This window comes from Rhinopithecus roxellana, chromosome 1 (genome assembly GCF_007565055.1).
Source record: "Rhinopithecus roxellana isolate Shanxi Qingling chromosome 1, ASM756505v1, whole genome shotgun sequence".
In the NCBI taxonomy this organism is placed as follows: domain Eukaryota; kingdom Metazoa; phylum Chordata; class Mammalia; order Primates; family Cercopithecidae; genus Rhinopithecus; species Rhinopithecus roxellana.
The window spans coordinates 44,699,187-44,719,301 of record NC_044549.1 but is presented as its reverse complement, the minus strand read 5'-3'; the positions used below and the strand labels follow the sequence as shown (position 1 = coordinate 44,719,301).

At 45.0% G+C, this 20,115-nt stretch overlaps 1 protein-coding gene across 4 annotated transcripts in view; it reads left to right on the top strand.

The window, feature by feature from the left end:
* Window positions 1-20,115, top strand: part of MYLK (myosin light chain kinase) — a 223,453-nt gene that overhangs the window by 64,416 nt on the left and 138,922 nt on the right. For 3 of the 4 annotated variants that reach the window (XM_030942155.1, XM_030942139.1, XM_030942145.1), the window contains exon 3: window positions 18,630-18,837. The exons of the other annotated variant lie outside the window; for it this stretch is intronic. In XM_030942155.1, the coding sequence (XP_030798015.1) occupies window positions 18,630-18,837 (208 nt within the window). The remainder of the gene's footprint in view (window positions 1-18,629; window positions 18,838-20,115) is intronic. 4 annotated transcript variants of the gene reach the window in all.

The following is a 20,115-nucleotide window of genomic DNA, read 5'->3' as shown; positions in this document are numbered from 1 at the left end:
GTAGATCATTCCAAGCTCTGTGTTTGTAGCACAAAGGTTATTTACAGTATGAAATGGAATATTTCTTCCATAGTCTCTCTCACCTTTATACACTCAGTTCTGTGAAATTCTTGGAAAACTAGGATTGGGATTGTAAGGCATCTTAGAGGGTAGAAAGGCTTCTTTTGACAGCATCCCAGCCAGACGGCTCTCCAGCCTTCTATGAACATTCTGGGGACGGGGATCTACCATGTCACAGTTGGTCCATTTGGTTGTTGAGGCGTTGTTGGTCTTACTTACATGAACCTAAATCTGACTCTGGAGAATTTTGGACCCATTTCTCCTCGGCCTGTCCTCTGGCACTACATAGCATGTAGACTTTTGTACAAGAGCTCATCATATATTTGAAGACAGATGTGCCCTCCTTTTGGTGTGTTTTACTCCAGGCTAAATAGACCAACTTCCCTCAACTATACTTTATGTTCCTTCAATAAACATCTGTTGAGCACCTGCCAGGTGCCAGCCAGACACTGGGCATCATCCCCTCACACAACATGAGCCCCTTCCTCAGTATCCTATTAACACGTGGCACTTGTACCTGGATGCAGTCTGTCAGTGATGCCCATGTGGAATGGGACTGCCCACTCCCTGTGTGGACACCATGCTCTGTTAATACGGCTTAAGGTTAAATCATGTTTAAAAGACTCATGCTCGGCTCCTTTTGATGTGAGCTGCCCTTCCACCCTAATTTTGTCTAGTTGATGATTTAGAACCTTCACAAGACATATTCTCTCCTAATATATCTTGATTCAGACCTCTGTTATTTTATTTTATTTTGAGAAAGCATTTTGCTCTTGTTGCCCAGGTTGGAATACAATGGCATGATCTCGGCTCACTGCAACCTCTGCCTCCAAGGTTCAACCGATTCTCCTGCCTCAGCCTCCCAAGTATCTGGGATTACAGGTGCCCACCACCACGTCCAGCTATTTTTTTTTTTTTTTTTTTGTATTTTTAGTAGAGATGGGGTTTTATCATGTTGATCAGCCTGGTCTCGAACTCCTGACCTCAGGTGATCCACCTACTTCAGCTTCCAAAAGTGCTGGAATTACAGGCATGAGCCACTGCACCCGGCCTGACTTTGTTCTTTTAGAACATTGATTCTATCAGCCAATATGTATACTCCCAGGATTAATGCCAACTTTAGTACTCGTGAGCAGCCTTGTAGTCCATTCAAGTAATAGATTCAACGGAATAAAAATGTTCAACAAAAGAGAAACAGGAAGTCCTAGGACCTACCAGAGAGATCATGACATTAATTTAAAAGTACTTGTTGATCACCGACTATGTGCCAGTCATTGTACTGGGAGTTGGTAATTCACTGGTGAGCCAAAGCTTTATAGCTCTTTCCACAAACAGTTACAGTTTAGTGCAACAAGGCAGGCAGGAGTAACCGTGCACACAGAAGAATTACAAGCTGTGATGAGGCCCACTGAAGGAAATCCCGGGGTGCAATGAGAGCACAACAACATGACTTAGTTTGGGAAATCAACAAAGGTGTCTCTGAAGTGACACCCAGGCTGGGATATAAAGATTGGAGGGAGAGACATCAGTCAGCTAGCCACTCAGTGCTGCCAAAAGGAAGTGGCCATGCTGAGTGTGGAGACAAGTTCAGAATAGGTGTAATGCCTGTTTCCCTCTCATGAGTAAGTCACAGTCTTGCAGTAAGTTGTGCCAAATATACCTGGAATGAATAAAAACATAACCCGTGTTACTGGCATAAGGGCTGTCGCCTCAGATTGTCATGAGCCATTCTGGTTTAAAATATTCTCATTTTTCCAGTAAAGTCATCCAAATATGCTTGGAGTTCCAGTATTTTGATGTTGAAACTTTTATAGCACCAACTCCTTCTTGCACCTGGAGGCTGCTCGTAAATCTCTCGTCAGATAATGTGTCCTGATTTTTTTAATGGAAAATATGGTCGTGTGCTTGGTGTAGGGCAGAGAGAAATGTGGAAGGTGATGTCATGGTGATTAGTTGTCTCAGATTTTCTGGGATGGGCCTGATTTTAAGTAGTCTGCACTCTGATCAGATCAGCATGCACTCATTTTTAACACGTGATCACTGTAGATAATAGTGTAGGTGCTACAAGGTGGAAGCAGGGCAAGATCAGAGGCAGCCAGAGTAACTGGGGAGGCTCTCTAGAGGCAGAGCAAGTGGTCCTGGAGGAGCAGGCAGAGAGGGGAAGGGTGCACTGGCGTGGCCTTTTGGAATTGCTCCTCGCATGGCTCTGTCAGCAGTGCACATTTCTAAGGCCCCTATCCTGTTCACCAGACAGTCAGACAGTGTATGGTGAAGATGTTTCGAAAGGACACAATTAGGAGGAAAAATCTGATGTATGATGCATCCCATAGACAAATAGAAATAGAACTATGATTATCTCCTTTTGTGACAAGGAAGTAAGTAAAAATTGATTGTATCAGCCCTGGCTTTAAAATATTATTTTTCAGACTTACAAGCAAATACTACGTACTTAGAGGTAGAACTGAGTCCCCATTACCCAATCTCTAGGTGTATTTACAGAACTAGGTCCACTGTGGCCAGGGGCCAGGAGCAGCAGTGGCCTCAGCCCTGCATGGGGTTAGGGGTCTTTGCCTTAGAGAGGGTCTGGGTGAGTCATTCAGGTCAGGGCTGTCCTTACTGAATGCGTCTTCCCTTCAGGTAACATAGCTGAGCAGTCAGTGCTGAGAATTCTGACTCTGCCCTACCTGCATTTGGTGGCAGTCCTTCCTAGGGGCAGAAGATGCAGCTGAGGGCCAGGGAAACATTGGTTTTTTTCATTTCCCCCTGTCCAGCGAAAGGAAGGGAAAAACATCAAGCTTGGAAATGGGACCCTGACCCTGGACCCAATTGTAAAGCTCTTAGAAAAGGCTTTGGAGTAAGCACTGCTCTCATGCTTGCATCCTGCAGCTGGGGTCGAAGGGCTCTCCAGACATTCCTGCTTCTTTTGGGCTGCAGGTTGTCCTGGTTCCCCTCCGCTTCTAGGGCAACAGCCCTGCTGGGCAGCAGTGTCAGCCAAGTGATCACTGTGAGAAGCTGCTGCTGAGAGGCCAGGAGTTCGGTCAGCGTGCCCAGATCCTAGGGGCTCCTTTAGAAGCCAAGTGGTGATGGTAGAAGTCCAGGCTCCCTTAGGCTGAAGAGGACTCTGTAGAGTGTAACAAGTTTGCAGACCCTTCCAATACCTAACCCAAAGCTGACCCTTTTAACAACACAAAATAAAGTCATCTTCTCAAGAGCCACCAGGCCTCTCTCAGCAGCCCCCTCCCCTGAAGGCATCCGCAGGCATCATTCATCCTTAGCAAGTACTTCTCCCTGTCACTTCCTGACACCCCCATGGGACTGATACCCACCCATCCTTACTTCTTCCCCACTCCTCAGACCTGGAGGTCACTATGGCTAATGTGCTTAGTGCAGCAAAGGCCTTAGGGCAGCCCTGGCACCAGCCATGCATTTGTTTTTGTTTAGAGACAGAGTCTCACCCTGTCACCCAGACTGGAGTGCAGTGGCATAACCTTGGCTCACTGCAACCTCCACCTCCCAGGTTCAAACAATTCTCCTGCCTCAGCCTCCTGAGTATCTGGGATTACAGGCACAAGCCACCATGCTCGGCTAATTTTTGTATTTTCAGTAGAGACGGGGTTTCGTCATGTTGGCCAGGCTGGTCTCGAACTCCTGACCTTAGGTGATCTGCCAACCTCGGCCTCCCAAAGTGCTGGAATTACAGGCATGAGCCACCACACCCAGCCTCATGCATTTGTTTTGAACAGACGAAGAATGGGTTGCCCTGCGCCTGAAATTCTCTGAGCTGGGTGGTCTGAGCAGTTGTCTGTACTGAGACCAAGCCCTACCTGCAGGCTTCTCAACCTGCTGCTTTTGTCTAACGGTGGCTCAGCTGGGTCCCCGCCCCCACCATTTCTTCCCAATTCTTCCTCCCCAAGGATCACAGACTTGAAAGGGACGCTGGCAGGAGGGGGAAAGGAAAGTTTGAGTTTTGTTTTTTACTACTTAACTGGGCAGCTTTTCCCTCCATTTTTCCAGATGCTTCTTTAGAAAAGAGATTTCAGTGGCATGGACTGGGAAGTCTAATTCTGCTTTAAATGTGTGTTTTGAACCAGGACTCTGACCCCTTTGGTGCTCCCCAGCCCCCAAGCAGGCCACCAACAAATACCCAGAGAACAACCACAGGCAGGGCTTCCTCACAATGGGTCCTGATTGGAGGGTTGTTGGTATGTGTTTCTTTTCTTTTCTGCAACCCCTGGGCCATTGTCCTAAAATTCCTGAGCAATAGCCTGTGAGAGGGCGGTGCCCTGTGGAACTAAGTTGGCAAGAGCCAATAGATCAGGCGGAAGTGGCTGAGGAGAGCTACTCTGGTTCAGCAGGAGCTGTTTATGTGCTGGCATGACCTAGAATCTGCCTCGGCTCACAACCTGGGGTCTCCGAGGAGCCCTCCTAAGGTGGGCAGGGCTATTGGGAGCCATCTCGCATCTAGTGCAAAGTGGGTTCGCCCTTTCCCTAGAAACCCTCGGGCTCCACAGCCTCAGCCCTATAAGTCACCCCTACTGCTGCTCTCCTGGGGCTGATGCTGTATTAAGAGGTGGTTCTACCTTCCTGCTCAACTCACAGCAACACCTCTATGGAGCCCTCACCCTCCTCCGTGCTCCCATGGTCCTCAGCACACGCCTCTTCCACAGCCCTGACTGCATGTGCTGTGGGCCTCGAGGCTGCCAGCCACTTCTGGGCGGCCTGGAGCGAAGGCCTGTGTGATCATGGGCCAGAGAAGGGGGAATGAGGGTGGAGAGAAATAGGCAGACCAGGTCTTATTCGAAGCACAATGAGAACTCATTGGAAATTTTCAAAACAGAGAGGTGGCTTTGGTCTGATTTATTTATTATAAGGCAGTGTAACATTTAGCAAAGGGATAAACATATAGCTAATTGAAACAGAACAGAGTTCAGAAATAGAGTTATATATATTGTCTCATTGACATTTTTGTTGTGGTAGAATATACATAAAATGAAATTTACCACTTTAACCATTTGTAAGTGGACAGTTCAGCGGCACCCAGTACGTTCACACTGTTGCACAACCATCACTACCATTTATCTCTGGAACCTTTTCTCCTTGTAAAACTAAAAGTTCATACCCATTAAACAATAACTTCTTACTTCCTTTCCCTCTAGCCCCTGGCAACCACCATTCTACTTTCTGTCTCTATGAATTTGACTACTCTAAGTACCTCGCGTAAGTGGAATTATATAGTATTTGTCCTTTGTCACCGTCTTACTTTACTTAGCATAATGTCTTCAAGGTTCACCAGTGTAGCATATGTCAGCATTTCCTTCCTTTTTAAATTTTTCCCTATGTAATGCCAAACCACAGAACCTTCCTTTTTAAGGCTGAATAATATCCCATTATACACATATATCATATTTTGCTTGTCCATTTATCTGTTGATGCACATTTGGGTTGCTTTCACTATCTGGATGTTGTGAATAATGCTGTCATGAATGTGGGTATACAAATTCCTTTTTTCTTTTTCTTTTTCTTTTTCTTTCTTTTTTTTTTTTTTTTGAGATGGAATCTCACTCTGTTGCCCAGGCTAGAGTGCAATGGCACAATCTTGGCTCACTGCAACCTCTGCCTCCTGGATTCAAGCAATTCTCCTGCCTCAGCCTGCCAAGTAGCTGGGATTACAGGCGTGCGCCACCACCCCTGGCTAATTTTTGAATTTTTAGTAGAGATGGGGTTTTACCATGTTGGCCCGGCTGGTCTTGAACGCCTGACCTCAGGTGATTCACCCGCCTCAGCCTCCCAAAGTGCTGGGATTATAGGTGTGAGCCACCACACCTGGCCTGGGTGTACAAATTTCTGTTCAAGTCCCTGCTTTCAATTATTTTAAGTATATGCTCAGAAGTGGAATTGCTGGATCATATGATAATTGAACTTTAATTTTTTGAAAAACTGTGCCATTTTACATTTCCACCAGCGGTGTGCGAGGGTTCCAACTTCTCCATGTCCTTGCCTATACTTGTTATTTTCTGTTGCTTTTTTTTAAAATAATGGTGTCCTTAAGATGAGTTTTTAAAGAAAGAAAATGAAAACTTATAAACCTATGAAGACAGAGAGAATGAGGAGAGACAACAGCAAATGAGAGATGTCAACAAACTGTGGATGATGGCATGTGAATAGATGGTTGGCTGAGTTGGGTTTCAGTCTTCTGTTGCACTATGCCTGTGGTTAGGGGAGTGGGCAATGATGAAAGTAAGCCTGTTTGTGCCAGAAAATGTCTGAAAAGGCTGAAAAATTGGAAGATGACATACTTCCAGAGCCTGGGTTGCAAAGTGAAGCTGAAAAACTTGAAGATGAAAGGTCTGATAAGGAGCAGCGAGGCCCCAGGTCCCCGCTGCAGTCCATGCCCCAGGCCTCTCTCCTCCCATACACCCAAGGAGACTGAAAACTCCTCCGTGGAGAGGCCGAAGCTGACCAGCTCTCATGTCCTGGACATGAGGTACAGCTGCAGGCAGGGCAAGGCGTTGTACTCAAAATGGAGAGGGGCTGAGTGAAAGTCAGCGTGTGGAAAATAACCAACTCACCCTCCCACCCCACCTTGGTCTTCCCTCACTCAGCGTACTAAATGCTGGTAGACAGACTTAATTGCTGTACCCACCCTCCACCCCACACCACCAAAGCAGCAACTAGGAGGATGCCTTTTTATGGAAACTGATCATCTCAAGGGAGAAGATCTGCAGATATTGATGTTGATGTTTAATATCCAATCCCTCTACCATGAGGTCTGACACATTGACAGGTCCCATCTGTACACCTGGAACTTCGTATTTCCTCACTTACATACAGGAAAAAATCAGTAAAGGATCATCAGATGTCCAAGGGAATCCTCTGTTATGGAACAGACATAAAGAACCGAACAAGGAAACAAGTAGAAACAGAAGACTGCAGGAAACACAACTTCAAAGAAGTTTCTCTCACCTCAGAGATAAGATGTTATGTCCATTAAGCAAGAAGAGAAGACAATTCAAAACAATTTTGAAAAATTGAAAAAGGGTTTTTTGAAGTTAATAATAGCCAAAATAATAAATTCAATATACTAGTTGGAAAATAAAGTCAAAGAAATCTCCCAGAGAGAATAAAAAGACTGAGGTGGGAAAAGTGTGAAAAGAAATGTAGGTCAGTCTAATAGGGCTCACGTCCAGTTCATGGGAGTTCCATGAAGAGAACATCAAGGAAAACAGTGGAGAGAGAATTCTCAAAACACAAACATTCCTCAAAACTGAAAGACATGCATTGCCATTAATGAAAGTATCTACCAACGGTCTGACGGACAGTGAACAAACACCCACACCAAGTCAGGTCATCATGAAATTCTAGAATATCAAAATGAAAAGAAGATTCTAAGAGTTTGAAAGGAAAACGCACACACAACCTCACACACATAATAGGTCACAGATGATGGATCAGGGAGTCAGTGTTGCATTATCGCTCCCAAACAGCAACAGTTGGCATTATCGCTCCCAAACAGCAACACTGGTTGCCAGAATTGCCTTCAAATGCCACGAAGCAATATCTTCAGAGTTCTGAAGAAAAAAAAGGTTTCCACTTAAAATTCCATCTCCAGACAAAATGTCAGTTGAGTATAAAGGTAGAATGTGGATACTTTTGGAAATGCCAGATCTAAAAATTTTTAACTTTCCATGCGTTCATTCTTAGGAAACTACTGAAATGGTATTCTACCAGAACGGTGGCATAGAATGAGAAATTTCCAAGAGGATGGTGAAGGAATATCCCAGGACCACTATGCATCAAGCCCAGAAAACATCCAGTTTAGATTAGAGGAGGATGACAAAATGTTCCAGGAGGGATATCTCTAAAGGAGAAAACAATAACAGCAACTGATGAATTATCTGAGGCATTTGACCATTACTGAGAAGAATTTATGGTTCTCTTAAGAAGTTGGAGTCCTTAAAAAACTAAGGAAATCAAAGTAAAGCGGTTGTTAACGCCAGGAAAATAAAAAGTTCAAGATATTTCTTGTAATATACTATGTGGCATGGCAGTGAGCAAAGTTAGAATGTAGTGAAGACCACAATTTTTGTCATGTCAATGTGTAATGTCATTTTGTGGGGATAAGGGATGGATTTATGTGGGGGCAGATTTGAGAGCTAGAAGTTCACATTCCATATAGAGAACTTAAGAGATTGTCTTAGTCCTTTTAAAGTTTGTGCTGCTATAACAAAATACCACAGACCGAGTAATTTATAAACAATAGGAATTTATTTCTCACAGCCCTAGAGGCTGAGAAGTCTAAGATCAATGCACCACTTGGTAAGGAACAGTCTTTCTGTTTCCAAAAGAACACCTGTTGCTGCATCCTCCAAAGGGAATGAATGCCATGTCATCCCATGGTGGAAAGCAGAAGGACAAAAAGGGGCAAACTACCTCCGTCAAGCCCTATTCTAAAGGGCACTCAACCCCTTCATGAAGGCTCTGCCCTCATGAGCCACACCTCCTAACGCCATAGCATTGATGATTAAGTTTCAGCATGAACTTTAGAGGGGACAAAAACACTCAAACCATAGCAGAGATAATGCATGAAAATAAAAAGAATAAAGTAGGCCAGGTGCAGTGGCTTACACCTGTAATCCCAGCGACTTTGGGAGGTCGAGATGGGCGGATCACTTGAGCCCAGGAGTTCGAGACCAGCCTGGGCAATGTGACGAAACCCCATCTTTACCAAAACTATGAAAAATTAGCCAGGCAGGGTGGCATGTACCTGTGGTCCCAGCTACTTGGGAGGCTCTGGTGGGAGGATCGCTTGAGCATGGGAGGAAGAGGTTGCAGTGAGCCAAGATCTGCCACTGCACTCCAGCCTAGGTGACAAAGTGAGACCCCATCTCCAAAAAAGAAAGAAAAGAGAATAAACTAGTAGTTAGTTGTGTAAGACTGTTGTTTAGGAATAATGGAAGAAATATCAGAAGAAATGGCTAAAAGCGTTGAAGGTGATTGCCCTTAAGGAAGTAGAAATGGGAGTGGGAGGGCGGCCTGCGTTCTTATGACTTATAGTACCAATTCACGTTTTAACCATGTATGAGTGTTTTGGTGAGAATAAAAATATATATATTTTTTGAGGCGGAGTTTCGCTTTTGTTGCCCAGGCTGGAGTGCAATGGCATGATCTCGGCTCACTGCAACCTCCACCTCCCAGGTTCCAGTGATTCTCCTGCCTCAGCCTCCTGAGTAACCGGGATTACAGGCGCCCGCTACCACGCCCAGCTGATTTTTTGTATTTTTAGTAGAGACAAGGTTTCACCATGTTGACCAGGCTAGTCTCAAATTCCTGGCAATCCAGCTGCCTCAACCTCCCCAAGTGCTGGGATTACGGGCGTAAGCCACAATGTCTGGTTTAATAAAGATCTGTTTTTTTAGCCTAACGGCCAGTCAGACACTAACATTGCATGAGGAACAACTGTTGATTCCTTCTCTGACATGATTCTCTATGCAAATCATGATGCCTTTGGACAGCTTGGGACATGGGGCAGACATTCGAGCTTAAAGGGACATTTTCATGAGGCTGCGTCTGCCGCTTGTGCCAGGTATTTTCCAACAGAGTCACAGAGATGCTCTCCTGGCCATATGGATGCAGGTGGCATAAAAGATCCTGCTTTCATAGCCCCACCTGCTCCACTCCGTCCCGCACAGCTGCCACCTGGGAGAGTCTGAGCAGAATGCATGCTTTGTGTGGTGGATTCCGACCCAACGTGGAGCAGGTGTTGGGTCACACAGGCAGGCTGCAGAGACCAGAAATTCTGAAACAAAGCCAAGGAAGCCAAGTCATGATGTTCTCAGGGTGTTGAGAACCTCAGGTCACTTTTGCCCACCCCTGCTTTTAAACAGAAATTGTCAGAGAATAAGACAGAACAATCTGTGGTGTCTGAGTCTTGATGGAGGGGTAATAGTCTCTGTGTTGTTTGGGGAGCAGCCCTCTGCTCCATCCTTACTGCCAGTGAAGTATGTCTCTCCCTCTCTCCAGGTCCAATCATGACTAGCTAAAAATTCCAGATTTATTATCCAGATTTATTTCCTGACACTCACCCATCCCTCTTGAAATTCCAGGGCTGCATTAGTCAGTGAGGCAGAAATCCAGGGGATGGTCTCTGTCTCCAAGGCTCAAATGGTATTTTGGGAGTGGAATAATGGCACAGTAGAACTGCAGACTGGATATTTGTTTTAAAATGTTTTTTAATAATACATAAAAACAAGGATCACTTTTCAAATTGGTTTTCTGTCTTTAAATAAAAACAATAAGCCAATTCAACCAGAGCAGAATGTTCTCAGTTAAAGTGTTAGATTTTTACTTAGTTAAGAGTGTGATGCCTTGACGTTGTCTCTAAGAATGCCAGTTGTGTAAGATGAGGCATACCAAGCCCAGAAGTTTCTATGTTCTGATATTTCTTAGGGCAGAAGTAGTTTCATGCCATTAACAAAGCTGGGAGAGAAATGGAGTTTAGGGTATCTCATTATTAAAAAAAAAATTATTGACTTTGAAGAAAAGAAGAGAGGAAGAGTCTAATCTTTAGAATCTATTAATGTGGTATTGTACATGTGCTATCTCATTTAATTGTAAACTTCTCAGCCAGGCGTGATGGCTCACGCCTGTAATCCCAGCACTTTGGGAGGCCAAGGCAGGTGGATCACCTGAGGTTGGGAGTTCAAGACCAGCCTGACCAACATGGAGAAACCCCGTCTCAACTAAAAATACAAAATTAGCCAGGCATGGTGGTGCATGCATGTAATCACAGCTATCGGGAGGCTGAGGCAGGAGAGTCACTCGAACCCGGGAGGCAGAGGTTGCAGTGAACCGAGATTGTGCCATTGCACTCCAGCCTGGACAACAAGAGCAAAACTCTGTCTCATACATACATACATACATACATACATACATACATACATCTCCATGGAAGTAGATTCTGGTATCATCCCCACTTTGCAGTTATGTAAACTCAGAGCCAAAAAGTAACATGCTCAATGTCGGGCAGCTGATGATTGATACAGCCCACATTCGCACATGGATCTGTCTGACTCCAAAGGCCATATACCTTCTTGAAGTAAGTAGGTGGGACTTTTTTTTGCAGGTGACAGAAACTCCAGCTAGGTTAAGCAAAAGAGATGGATTGTCTCATATACCTGAGTGGGTCCAGAGTCTACTACAACTCTGTCAACTGTCTCCATTTCTTCTCTTCACTGTATATATCAGCTCTTATTCTCCAGATGGCTTCCGCCTTTTGGGAGGAGGCAAGAAAATGGATAATGGGGGTTGGGAGAAAATGACTGCAGATAACCCAAGTCTTATATCTTACCAGTTTTGGGTCTCTGTGAAAAGAGCTTTGGTCTCTCAATATTCAAAGATAAAATTGCAGGGAAGATCTCTCATTGACTGGCTTGGAACATATGCCCATTGTTTGAGACCAAGTGCTTTGGCCAGGAGGCATTTTACCAGTTGGCATCCCCACTGGGTCTCACACATAATAGGTGGAAAGGGAGGGGGCACTTCCTCCAAAGGAGAGGAATGCTGCTTACACTGGCAGGCAGGAGAGCCTAGCAAATCAAAACCACGCCAAACCACAGCATTAATTTGTTAAACCTCTGCAATGCCACATGCCTCTCATTAATACTTAATATGTCTGAGAGTGCATCTCAATTTGGTAGCAGAAACTAGAGAGCTGCCACAGAAGAATGATCTCCTGGGCTTGCTCCTCCAGCTGAAGACACAGTATCCGTGGAGACCCATGGCGAGAGAGAGTACAGCCAGAATCCCAAAGTTTTGTGTAGAGGTTCCGGAAAGGCTGGAGCCCCACAACTGTCCCAGAAGGGCTGGGAGTTAAACCAGAAGGACACCTGTTTTGCTATGAAAACAATGCATTTAGGGGAATAAGGAAAGTATCAACATGAGAGGTTGCCCATTGCACTTAAAATTCTATGTCTTTGGCCAGGCACAGTGGCTCACACCTATCATCCTAGCACTTTGGGAGGCCAAGGCAGGCAGATCTTTTGAGCCCAGGAGTTCAAGACCAGCCTGGACAACATGGAAAAACCCCATGTCTACAAATGTACAAAAAATTAGCTGGGCATAGTGGCATATGCCTGTAGTCCCTGCCAGTTGGGAGGTTGAGATAGGAGAATCACCTGAGCCCAGGAGTTCAAGGCTGCAATGAGCTGATTGTGCCACTGCACTCTAGCCTGGGCAACAGAGTGAGAGCCTGTCTCAGAAAAAAAAAAAAAAAAAAAAAATCTGTGTCTTTGTTGGGCTTCTCCAAAGGGTTTTAGATGCTTATATCCTGAAAAGGGAATCAAAAAGTTGCATGTGTTGATAAGGTTGGTCTAGATAAAAGCAACCTTTGATTAAGCGGTCCACAAGGGCTTGAATTGTAACCCCCAGCTACAGAGCTATAACTTGCCTTGTGTTTTCAGTGACAGAAGCAAGTCCTCAGCCTTGCAGATGTCGAGGTGCAGGGATTCCTATGTCTCGGGTCATAGGATAAGAAAGCATGCCATAGGAAGTGAGAGTGGCTGATCACAGAGAAAGAGACTTTGAGCATCTGTCCCTGGAGACCCACATGGCGTTTGCTGAGCCATTCAGAGGAACGATTCTCTGCATGCTGGTTTAATTTCCACGGAAGCACTTCTGTCCTCACTGGTTTACAAGTTGGGCTTGGGGTGGGGAGTGCCCAGGAGTTTAAGCCTCTCACTAATTGCTGTTTTTAGCTGGTATGATCTCTTCCTGATGGGTTCTGTGGGTTTAGTTAAGGCTTTTGACTGTTGGCAATGGGATTATTCAAAGCCTTAATTAAGTGCCTGCCTGCTTATGGGGCTGAGTGCCAGTTGCTGACACAGACGCAGGCTCCGAAGCTTGGTCATGCCATGCCCCTGGCTCACTCTTCACTCTTCACCCTCATAACATACCCATGAGGTAAGTTTTATAGACATTTTCTGTGGTCTGATTTGTTTGGGGTGTTAATATTTTCCTTCTTTTTTTTTTTGTGCAACCATGTCCATTTATTATCTGAGTGAGCTTATACTTGGAGATGGGGCAGAAGAAGATAGATTCTTCTTCAGTGAATCCCTCAGCACCATTGGTTTTATTTCCTACTATTTTTCAGTTTTTAGTCAGCAGTCCTCTTCTAGTCTTTTGTCATAGGAGAAACAACAGTTGTAACAGGGTAAGAAGTTCAGAGTAATGTGCTACAGGCAGGCAGCAATCATGAATACATAGACAGTGTTGCAGAATGAGGCTTTGTCAGTTTAGGGGAGATGTCCATCCAGAAGAGTTCTTTAATGTCCCCTCCTCCAGGTCCAGCCTTTCCCAGCATCCATTCAGTTACTTAATCAAGTAAACACTCATTGACAGCCCCTTGGGTCTGTTGTTCCCAGTCCTAAAGATTCTTCAGCTCACTATTCATATCTTCTTGGTGCATCTTCCCAATCCCCAGTGCCCTGCTGGGCAGTCTGTTTTCTCCCTGGCCTCAGCTCAATCCTGCTTTCTCTCCTTCCTGGTCTTCCTCCATCCCTGACGTGGGTAGAGCCTCAGTTCCTTCTTCCTACTCATCTGACCTGTCTGCAGTTGGCCCACGGCAGCTGTGCCCTGCAGCTGTGTGGGTTTGTAGTGTGTGCACTGCGCCAGGCCCTGCCAGACGCAAAAGACGTGCGGCAGATCTGCAGAATCAGCACAGTCACCCTATTCCTGCTAGTCTCCAAGCTTGGAGAAGATGGATATGTGGCTTTGAGTCTTGGAGGGGCTATGGGGACAAAGGATCTGCCACTGCTTTGAGCTCAGGCTATGGTAGCCTGTCCTAAGCAACTGGAGATAAGTTGAAAGCCCTTGATATACGTCAGAGCAAAACCAAAACATAGTGCTCCAACAGATGTTTTGCTTTTAGTCATTAAGTAAATCTCAAGGCAGCACCAGGTTCTGGAAACTGCCTCTCAAGTGAGACAGGCAGGTAGAATGCAGCAGCCAAGCGACTGCCTGCCTGCAGCTCCGCTTTCTCCTCAACCTTCAGCAAGCACAGAATGAGCCCTCATTCCTTTTAAAGGCCTTTTGAGGCCATAAAGGGTTTTAAGGACATTTTATGAAGCTGGAGCACAGTTTTACTACTTAAAATTATTATAGGGGTTATAGTGACTATATCTTTATTTTTATGACAAGTTGTTGGTTATGCCCTTGATTTATTTGATACCGGCTTTTGTTCAAGAACACAACCTCCAATTAAATGTGGTTACTGTGGCAAGAATATGATTCTCTCCTTAGAGTGACCCTCTTTGGGGCCATTTCCAAAACTCATTGTGGTGAAAACTCAGGGCTGTCTATTCATGTTCGTGAGCATTTCTTCTTGTGGTTACTTGGTTTTCTCATATGAAGGATTAGAGTGTACTAAGGCTGTGGGTTGGACACAGAGGAGAATGCAGGGGAAAGGAAAGAATCTTCCCTAAGAAGCTAAGTGGGTCACCATTTAAAACCATAATACTTCAGAGATGGAAGGAAACTTAGATATCAAAAGCAATTTCCTCCTTAATAAAAGGAAGGAATTACAACCCAAGAAAGCTAGGACACCAAGCCAGGCCCAGAGTGTGCCAGGCCCTGGCTTGCATGCTAGCCTCTCTGTACCACACTGACTCTCCCAGGGGTGTCTTAGGTACACACCTGGCAGGCACCAATCCTGTCCTACTGCGAATCCAAGGGAGTAGCCCAAGACTTGCTTATGGTGTGATTATAACTTTGGTGAACCATTTGACACTTTCCAAAAGTGGGGAGCAGATATTGCTTTAACCTATAAGGGATTTAGGGTCTCTTAGAGACAGACACTTGTTAATACTTTTGGTTCTACAGAACTTACCTCACAAAAAAACATGAATTTGCGATGAGGCATGGAGACAACCACTCAACCTGGAAACCAAAATTATGGTCTCCAATCTGCCATTTAAGCTGCCATGTGTGATCATGGCAAACCATCTAATTCTCCAGGCCTCTTTTCTAGGCTGCAAGGGCCCAGTAATATGACTGGCTTTGCGAGCTGTTGTGGACATTGTTGGTGCCCCACCTGTGTGCCTTCATTAGGCCCATTCCCAGCTGCTGTGAGTGTTGGTGAGGGCTTGCAGGCAGGGGTCTCTGAAGCCCTGTCTGAGGTTCTGTTTCTGGGTATCTAAACCAAAGACATCTCCCTCATAGCTGCAAGAGTCAGGTAGAGTCTATACATGGCAGCCCTCTGAAAACTACATGATCAAAGGGTTTTTACTGTGCTCTTGATGAAGATCCTGACTGTAAAAATCCCTGCTGTGACTTCTTGGTGGAAGGCCTGTGATGACAGCAGATAAAGCAAGCTGGGAGGGCAGGGCTGTTGTCATGCATCCCAAGGATATGAACCCAGGGATGTGGTTATTTGGTTTTCTTATTCCTTCACCACCCAGAAGCCCAGAGTAGTGGCAGACAGTAAAAATGGATTGATTTTCCATATTGGGAGGGCAGGTATTAAAGTTGCAAATCATTCAGACCTTGGAATTGAAAAGGTCACAAAAATTCCTGCCTTTGCTTCAGGTCCAGTGTGCTATAAAAGTATCATAGTGAACTGCAACTTTCTTAAGTGATGCCAGTTTCAGCATATTTTCAAATCCCTAAATATTTATTTTAAGAGGGCATTTCAGAGGTAAGCTTGGGGTATGTGGAGAAAGTGAGAGGAAAAGAGAAAGAGACAGAGGGATCGTGTCCCTGAGGTCTGGAACGTTTGCAATGTCCCCAGTTAATCATTGATGCCCCAGAGCCCAGTGAGCCACCAGAGCTAGCCCTGCTGCAGGGGGCCAGTGTGCTTACTAATGGAATGCCAGGATGCCTTTTGCGCATTAATGATTTACCTCCTCCTAGGTGCAGTGCTTGGCACTCCTTTTCTCTGAAGCTGATAGGAGGCTGCGTGTGATCATCTTCTGATGGGTAGACCAGCCCTGCCTGATGGAGTGCAGGAGAAGACAATGATGGTTTGCAGATTCACTGTGTGCAGAGTCCTGAGGGCCTTCCTTCTGTAGGAAAGGGTTTCACATGAGAAGAATGCTTTAACAGTGTAATTGTTGTCTGATGTTCCCGTGCATGAACGTTTCTGCCTTTAGGGCCACAAGATGACATATTTTATATGGGTACATGACCTCTGTCACCTTCAAACATGCATAACATTTATTTGCATAGCTCTTTTATTTCCACTGCTAGATTTAAATTTCTTGAGGCCCTCAACAAATTAATGAATGTGCTATATACATTCATTATACAACACACTGATATAAAAGAAATGTATTTTTTAAGTACAATTCTTTTTTCTGTTTTGCAAAGGCCAGGTGTACTATTGCAGAACTCTCAGAAACTAATAGTTAACTAAAAAGAAAAGAGGAGGACACCCACAATCCTAACCACCCAGAGACAACAGCTGTTATATTACAGTGGCTGAGACCCTGTGTATTCCGATGGATGCGGTCTCCTTCAACACTTCAGCCTAAGGTCTGGAACACTTGTTTTGGTGAGGCTGCAATGGCTTCAGGCGTTGTTCACATGTCTTTTGGGGAATCCACTCCAGAGTCTCAGCATTTCCTCCAAAGTACGCAGTCTCTGTCATGAGTATAGTTTAGATTTTGATAGGAAAGGGATATATTTTTGTTTCCAGACGTTGTAAATAAGATGGACGATACTGATTTGGAGTTTTATTGTTGTTTCTTTTTCACTGAAGCTTGACCACAAATTAGTGGGGACAGAAAGGCAGTGTTGTGAGATTCACAAACTGGCACTGAGGGGTGACTAAATGGAATAATCAAAGAGGGATTGTTCACTTTGGGAGTTTTCCCTGTTGTTCAAGGCTTCCTTCCTTAGGAAGCAATCTGCATCCTGGTTACTGAGAATCTGGTCTAAGGGTGGGCTAGGGGCTGAACACCTGGGAAGGAAACTGAGCACAGTCCAAAGACAACGACTGACACTTTTTAGCGTTGCTCTTTCCTCCCTTAGTATGCTTAGGGAAGAGACAGTATTTGGATGCCCAGGCCTGTGTGCATATGCGTCAATATAGCATGACTTTGTGACCTTGCAGAGGGGTGGGAGGAGGATTATTGCTGCAGATCAGTGAACCCTTTCTTTGTAAATGCAATCTGGGGGTCATTCAGTGAATTTTGGTTTTGCTTCATCCATATTCATTCTCTCTTTTCTTGAAGTGGATACATGGATAAAAACTATTACTAACACCATTTCATAATGCAAACAACTTTGTTCTCAGGAAGCTGCTATGTTGCCTTCTATTTTCCAGTGCTAAAGTCTTCAATTCTGGGTCCTTGGCTCTGCATTAGTGAGCCATTCTGAACCCTACTCCTCCAAAGATGCGTTAATTCTGAAGAGTCTACTGAGTTTCAAGTGTTTGAAGGCCCTTGGGGAACTTCTTTTCTCTAAAACTCAAAGTGAATTCTTTCCTTTGAATTTATCTCTGCATTTTCCCCTCTTTTGAGAGATGTCTTCTCTCTGATTGGGTTGCTATGAAACTCAGATGATTGCACCACTGCACTCCAGCCTGGGCAACAGAGTAAGACTCCATCTCAAAAAAAAAGAAAAAAAAAGGAAACTCAGATGAGCCAAGTACTTACAGAAGTGCTGAACACTTAGCATTAGCTCTCAGCAAATGTCAACTGCTAACAACAGTTAGAGAAAGGTGAGTTGTCTAGAGCAAGCACTACCCCATAGGAATATCACAAGGCCTGGGTGTAGTTGTAACTTTTCCAGTGACCACATTAAAAAGTAAAAACAAGTGAAATTAATCTTAATACATTTAATTCAACATATCAAAAATACTACTTTTCAACACCTAATCAACATTTTTAATTATTGAGGTATTTTGACCTTTTTTGTATTGTCTGCGAAACGCAGTGTGTAATGCACACTTACAGTGCAACTCAGTCTCACTGGGCACATTTTGAGTGCTCCATCACTACCTGTGGCCGGTGGCTACTGTGCTGGGCAGTGCAGGTCCTGAACCTTGCTACTCAAGGTGAGTTCCAGGGACCAGCAACATCATTAGCATCCGTGAGCTTGTCCCAACTGCAGAATCTCAGGCCACAGCCCGGACCTGTAGAAGCAGAATATGCATTTTAACAGGATCACCAAGTGATTTATTAGCATGTTAGAGTGAGAAGCACTGGTCTAGAATCCCTATACTCAGTCCTCGCCCCCTGGGATTCTAATCTAATTGGTCTAAGGTGGGGCCTGGGCACTAGTGTGTTTTTTTTTAAGCTCCCCTGGATGATTCTAAAATGCCACTGGGCTTGAGAGTCATTTGTGTAGTGGGCTCTGGAGCCGGGATGCCTGACTTTGCCACCTTCTACCTTTGAGACCTTGGGAAATTGCCAAAACTCTCTGTACCTTGATTTCCTTATCTGTAAAATGAGGATGAAATGGGGGTGTTATGAGGATTAAATGAGTTAACACATGTAAAGCACTCAGAACAATACCTGACACAGAGAGAGTACTCATGAAATACAGGCTCTTACCCTTTCTTCTTTTTCTTGAAGGTCCGGGGTTACCCAGAGCCCCAGGTGACGTGGCACAGAAACGGGCAACCCATCACCAGTGGGGGCCGCTTTCTGCTGGATTGCGGCATCCGGGGGACTTTCAGCCTTGTGATTCATGCTGTCCATGAGGAGGACAGGGGAAAGTATACCTGTGAAGCCACCAATGGCAGTGGTGCTCGCCAGGTGACAGTGGAGTTGACAGTAGAAGGTGAGTCCCAGGAGGCCTGAGTCCAGGAGGGAGCTGAGCTCTCAGTTTCCCCAAGGCCTGCAGCTCCTGCCTTAGCCCTCTCTTCAAGGATAAACTGACAAGAGAAAACACACCCCATCCCTGAACTCAGGACCTTCCAATCTAATGGGAGAGATGTGGTCCCTGCGAACAAGGGAGGCATCCGGGAGACAATGTTTGTCAAACTAGGTATCACCTGTCTCCTGCTTGAGCCCTCCCCTGGCTTCCTCTCACACTGCAGCTGAAATCAGACTCCTTAGGATGGTCTTACAGAGCCCCACGCAATCTGGCCCCTCCCTAGCTCTCAGACCCATCTTCTATCACTCTGCGCCTGCTCAGCACACTATGGTCACACCCGCCTCTGGCCCTTCTTTGAGCAAGGCTACAGGGCCTTCACCCTTGCTGTTCCTTCTGTAAAGGAAGAGCCCTTCCCTCAGCCCTTCACCTGACATTCCCTTCACATCCTTCAGGTCTGTGCTCAGATGTCCGCTTCTTAGAGGCCCTTTCCTGACCATCCCAGCCCTATGATTCTCCATCCTCTCACCCCACTCGAGGTTTTTCTTTTAGGACGTATCACCATCTCACATTGCAGTGTCTCCTTCATCCCGCACCACTAAATGGAAAATTTAGGAGGAGATGGACTTTCTCTGCTCATTGCCTTATCTCCAACATCTAGAAAGCTTCCTGGCACATGGTAGATACTGAAATATTTGAGGAATGAATGAACAATGTTTATCATAATTAACATCATCTTTAGCGTCATTATGAAATAATACATGCTCATTATTCAAAATTATGTAACTCAGAAAAATATGTAGGAAGTAAACACATCAATGTGTTAACATATTAGTTAAAAGTAATTGCAAAAGCCACATTACTTTTGCACCAACCTAATATTCTTGTCTTTTTCCCCGCTCTGTACTTTAAAAAATTCTGTTAACTTTAAAACTTCCAGGAGAAGCATTGGACCATAAGTAAAATGGTTTTTTGCTACTAGTGTGTCCTTCTGCCATGCTGAAGACACTCCACTGGAAAGAATATCTCTAGTTCAGGCTCCTGGCTGATATTTAAAGCCTTGATATCAGGAAGGACATGGGGTCCGTCAACCCCTCAGAAGTAACACAAGGTTCCCTTGACCCTTCCCGGCCTTTCTAAACATGGAAGTTTATAAATCAAGGCTCAAACTCATTTCTCCTCTTTCAGAAGACTGTCCTCCCAATCTGGCTTTCAGGGGACACTAGATGGAGAATTAAGGTAGTC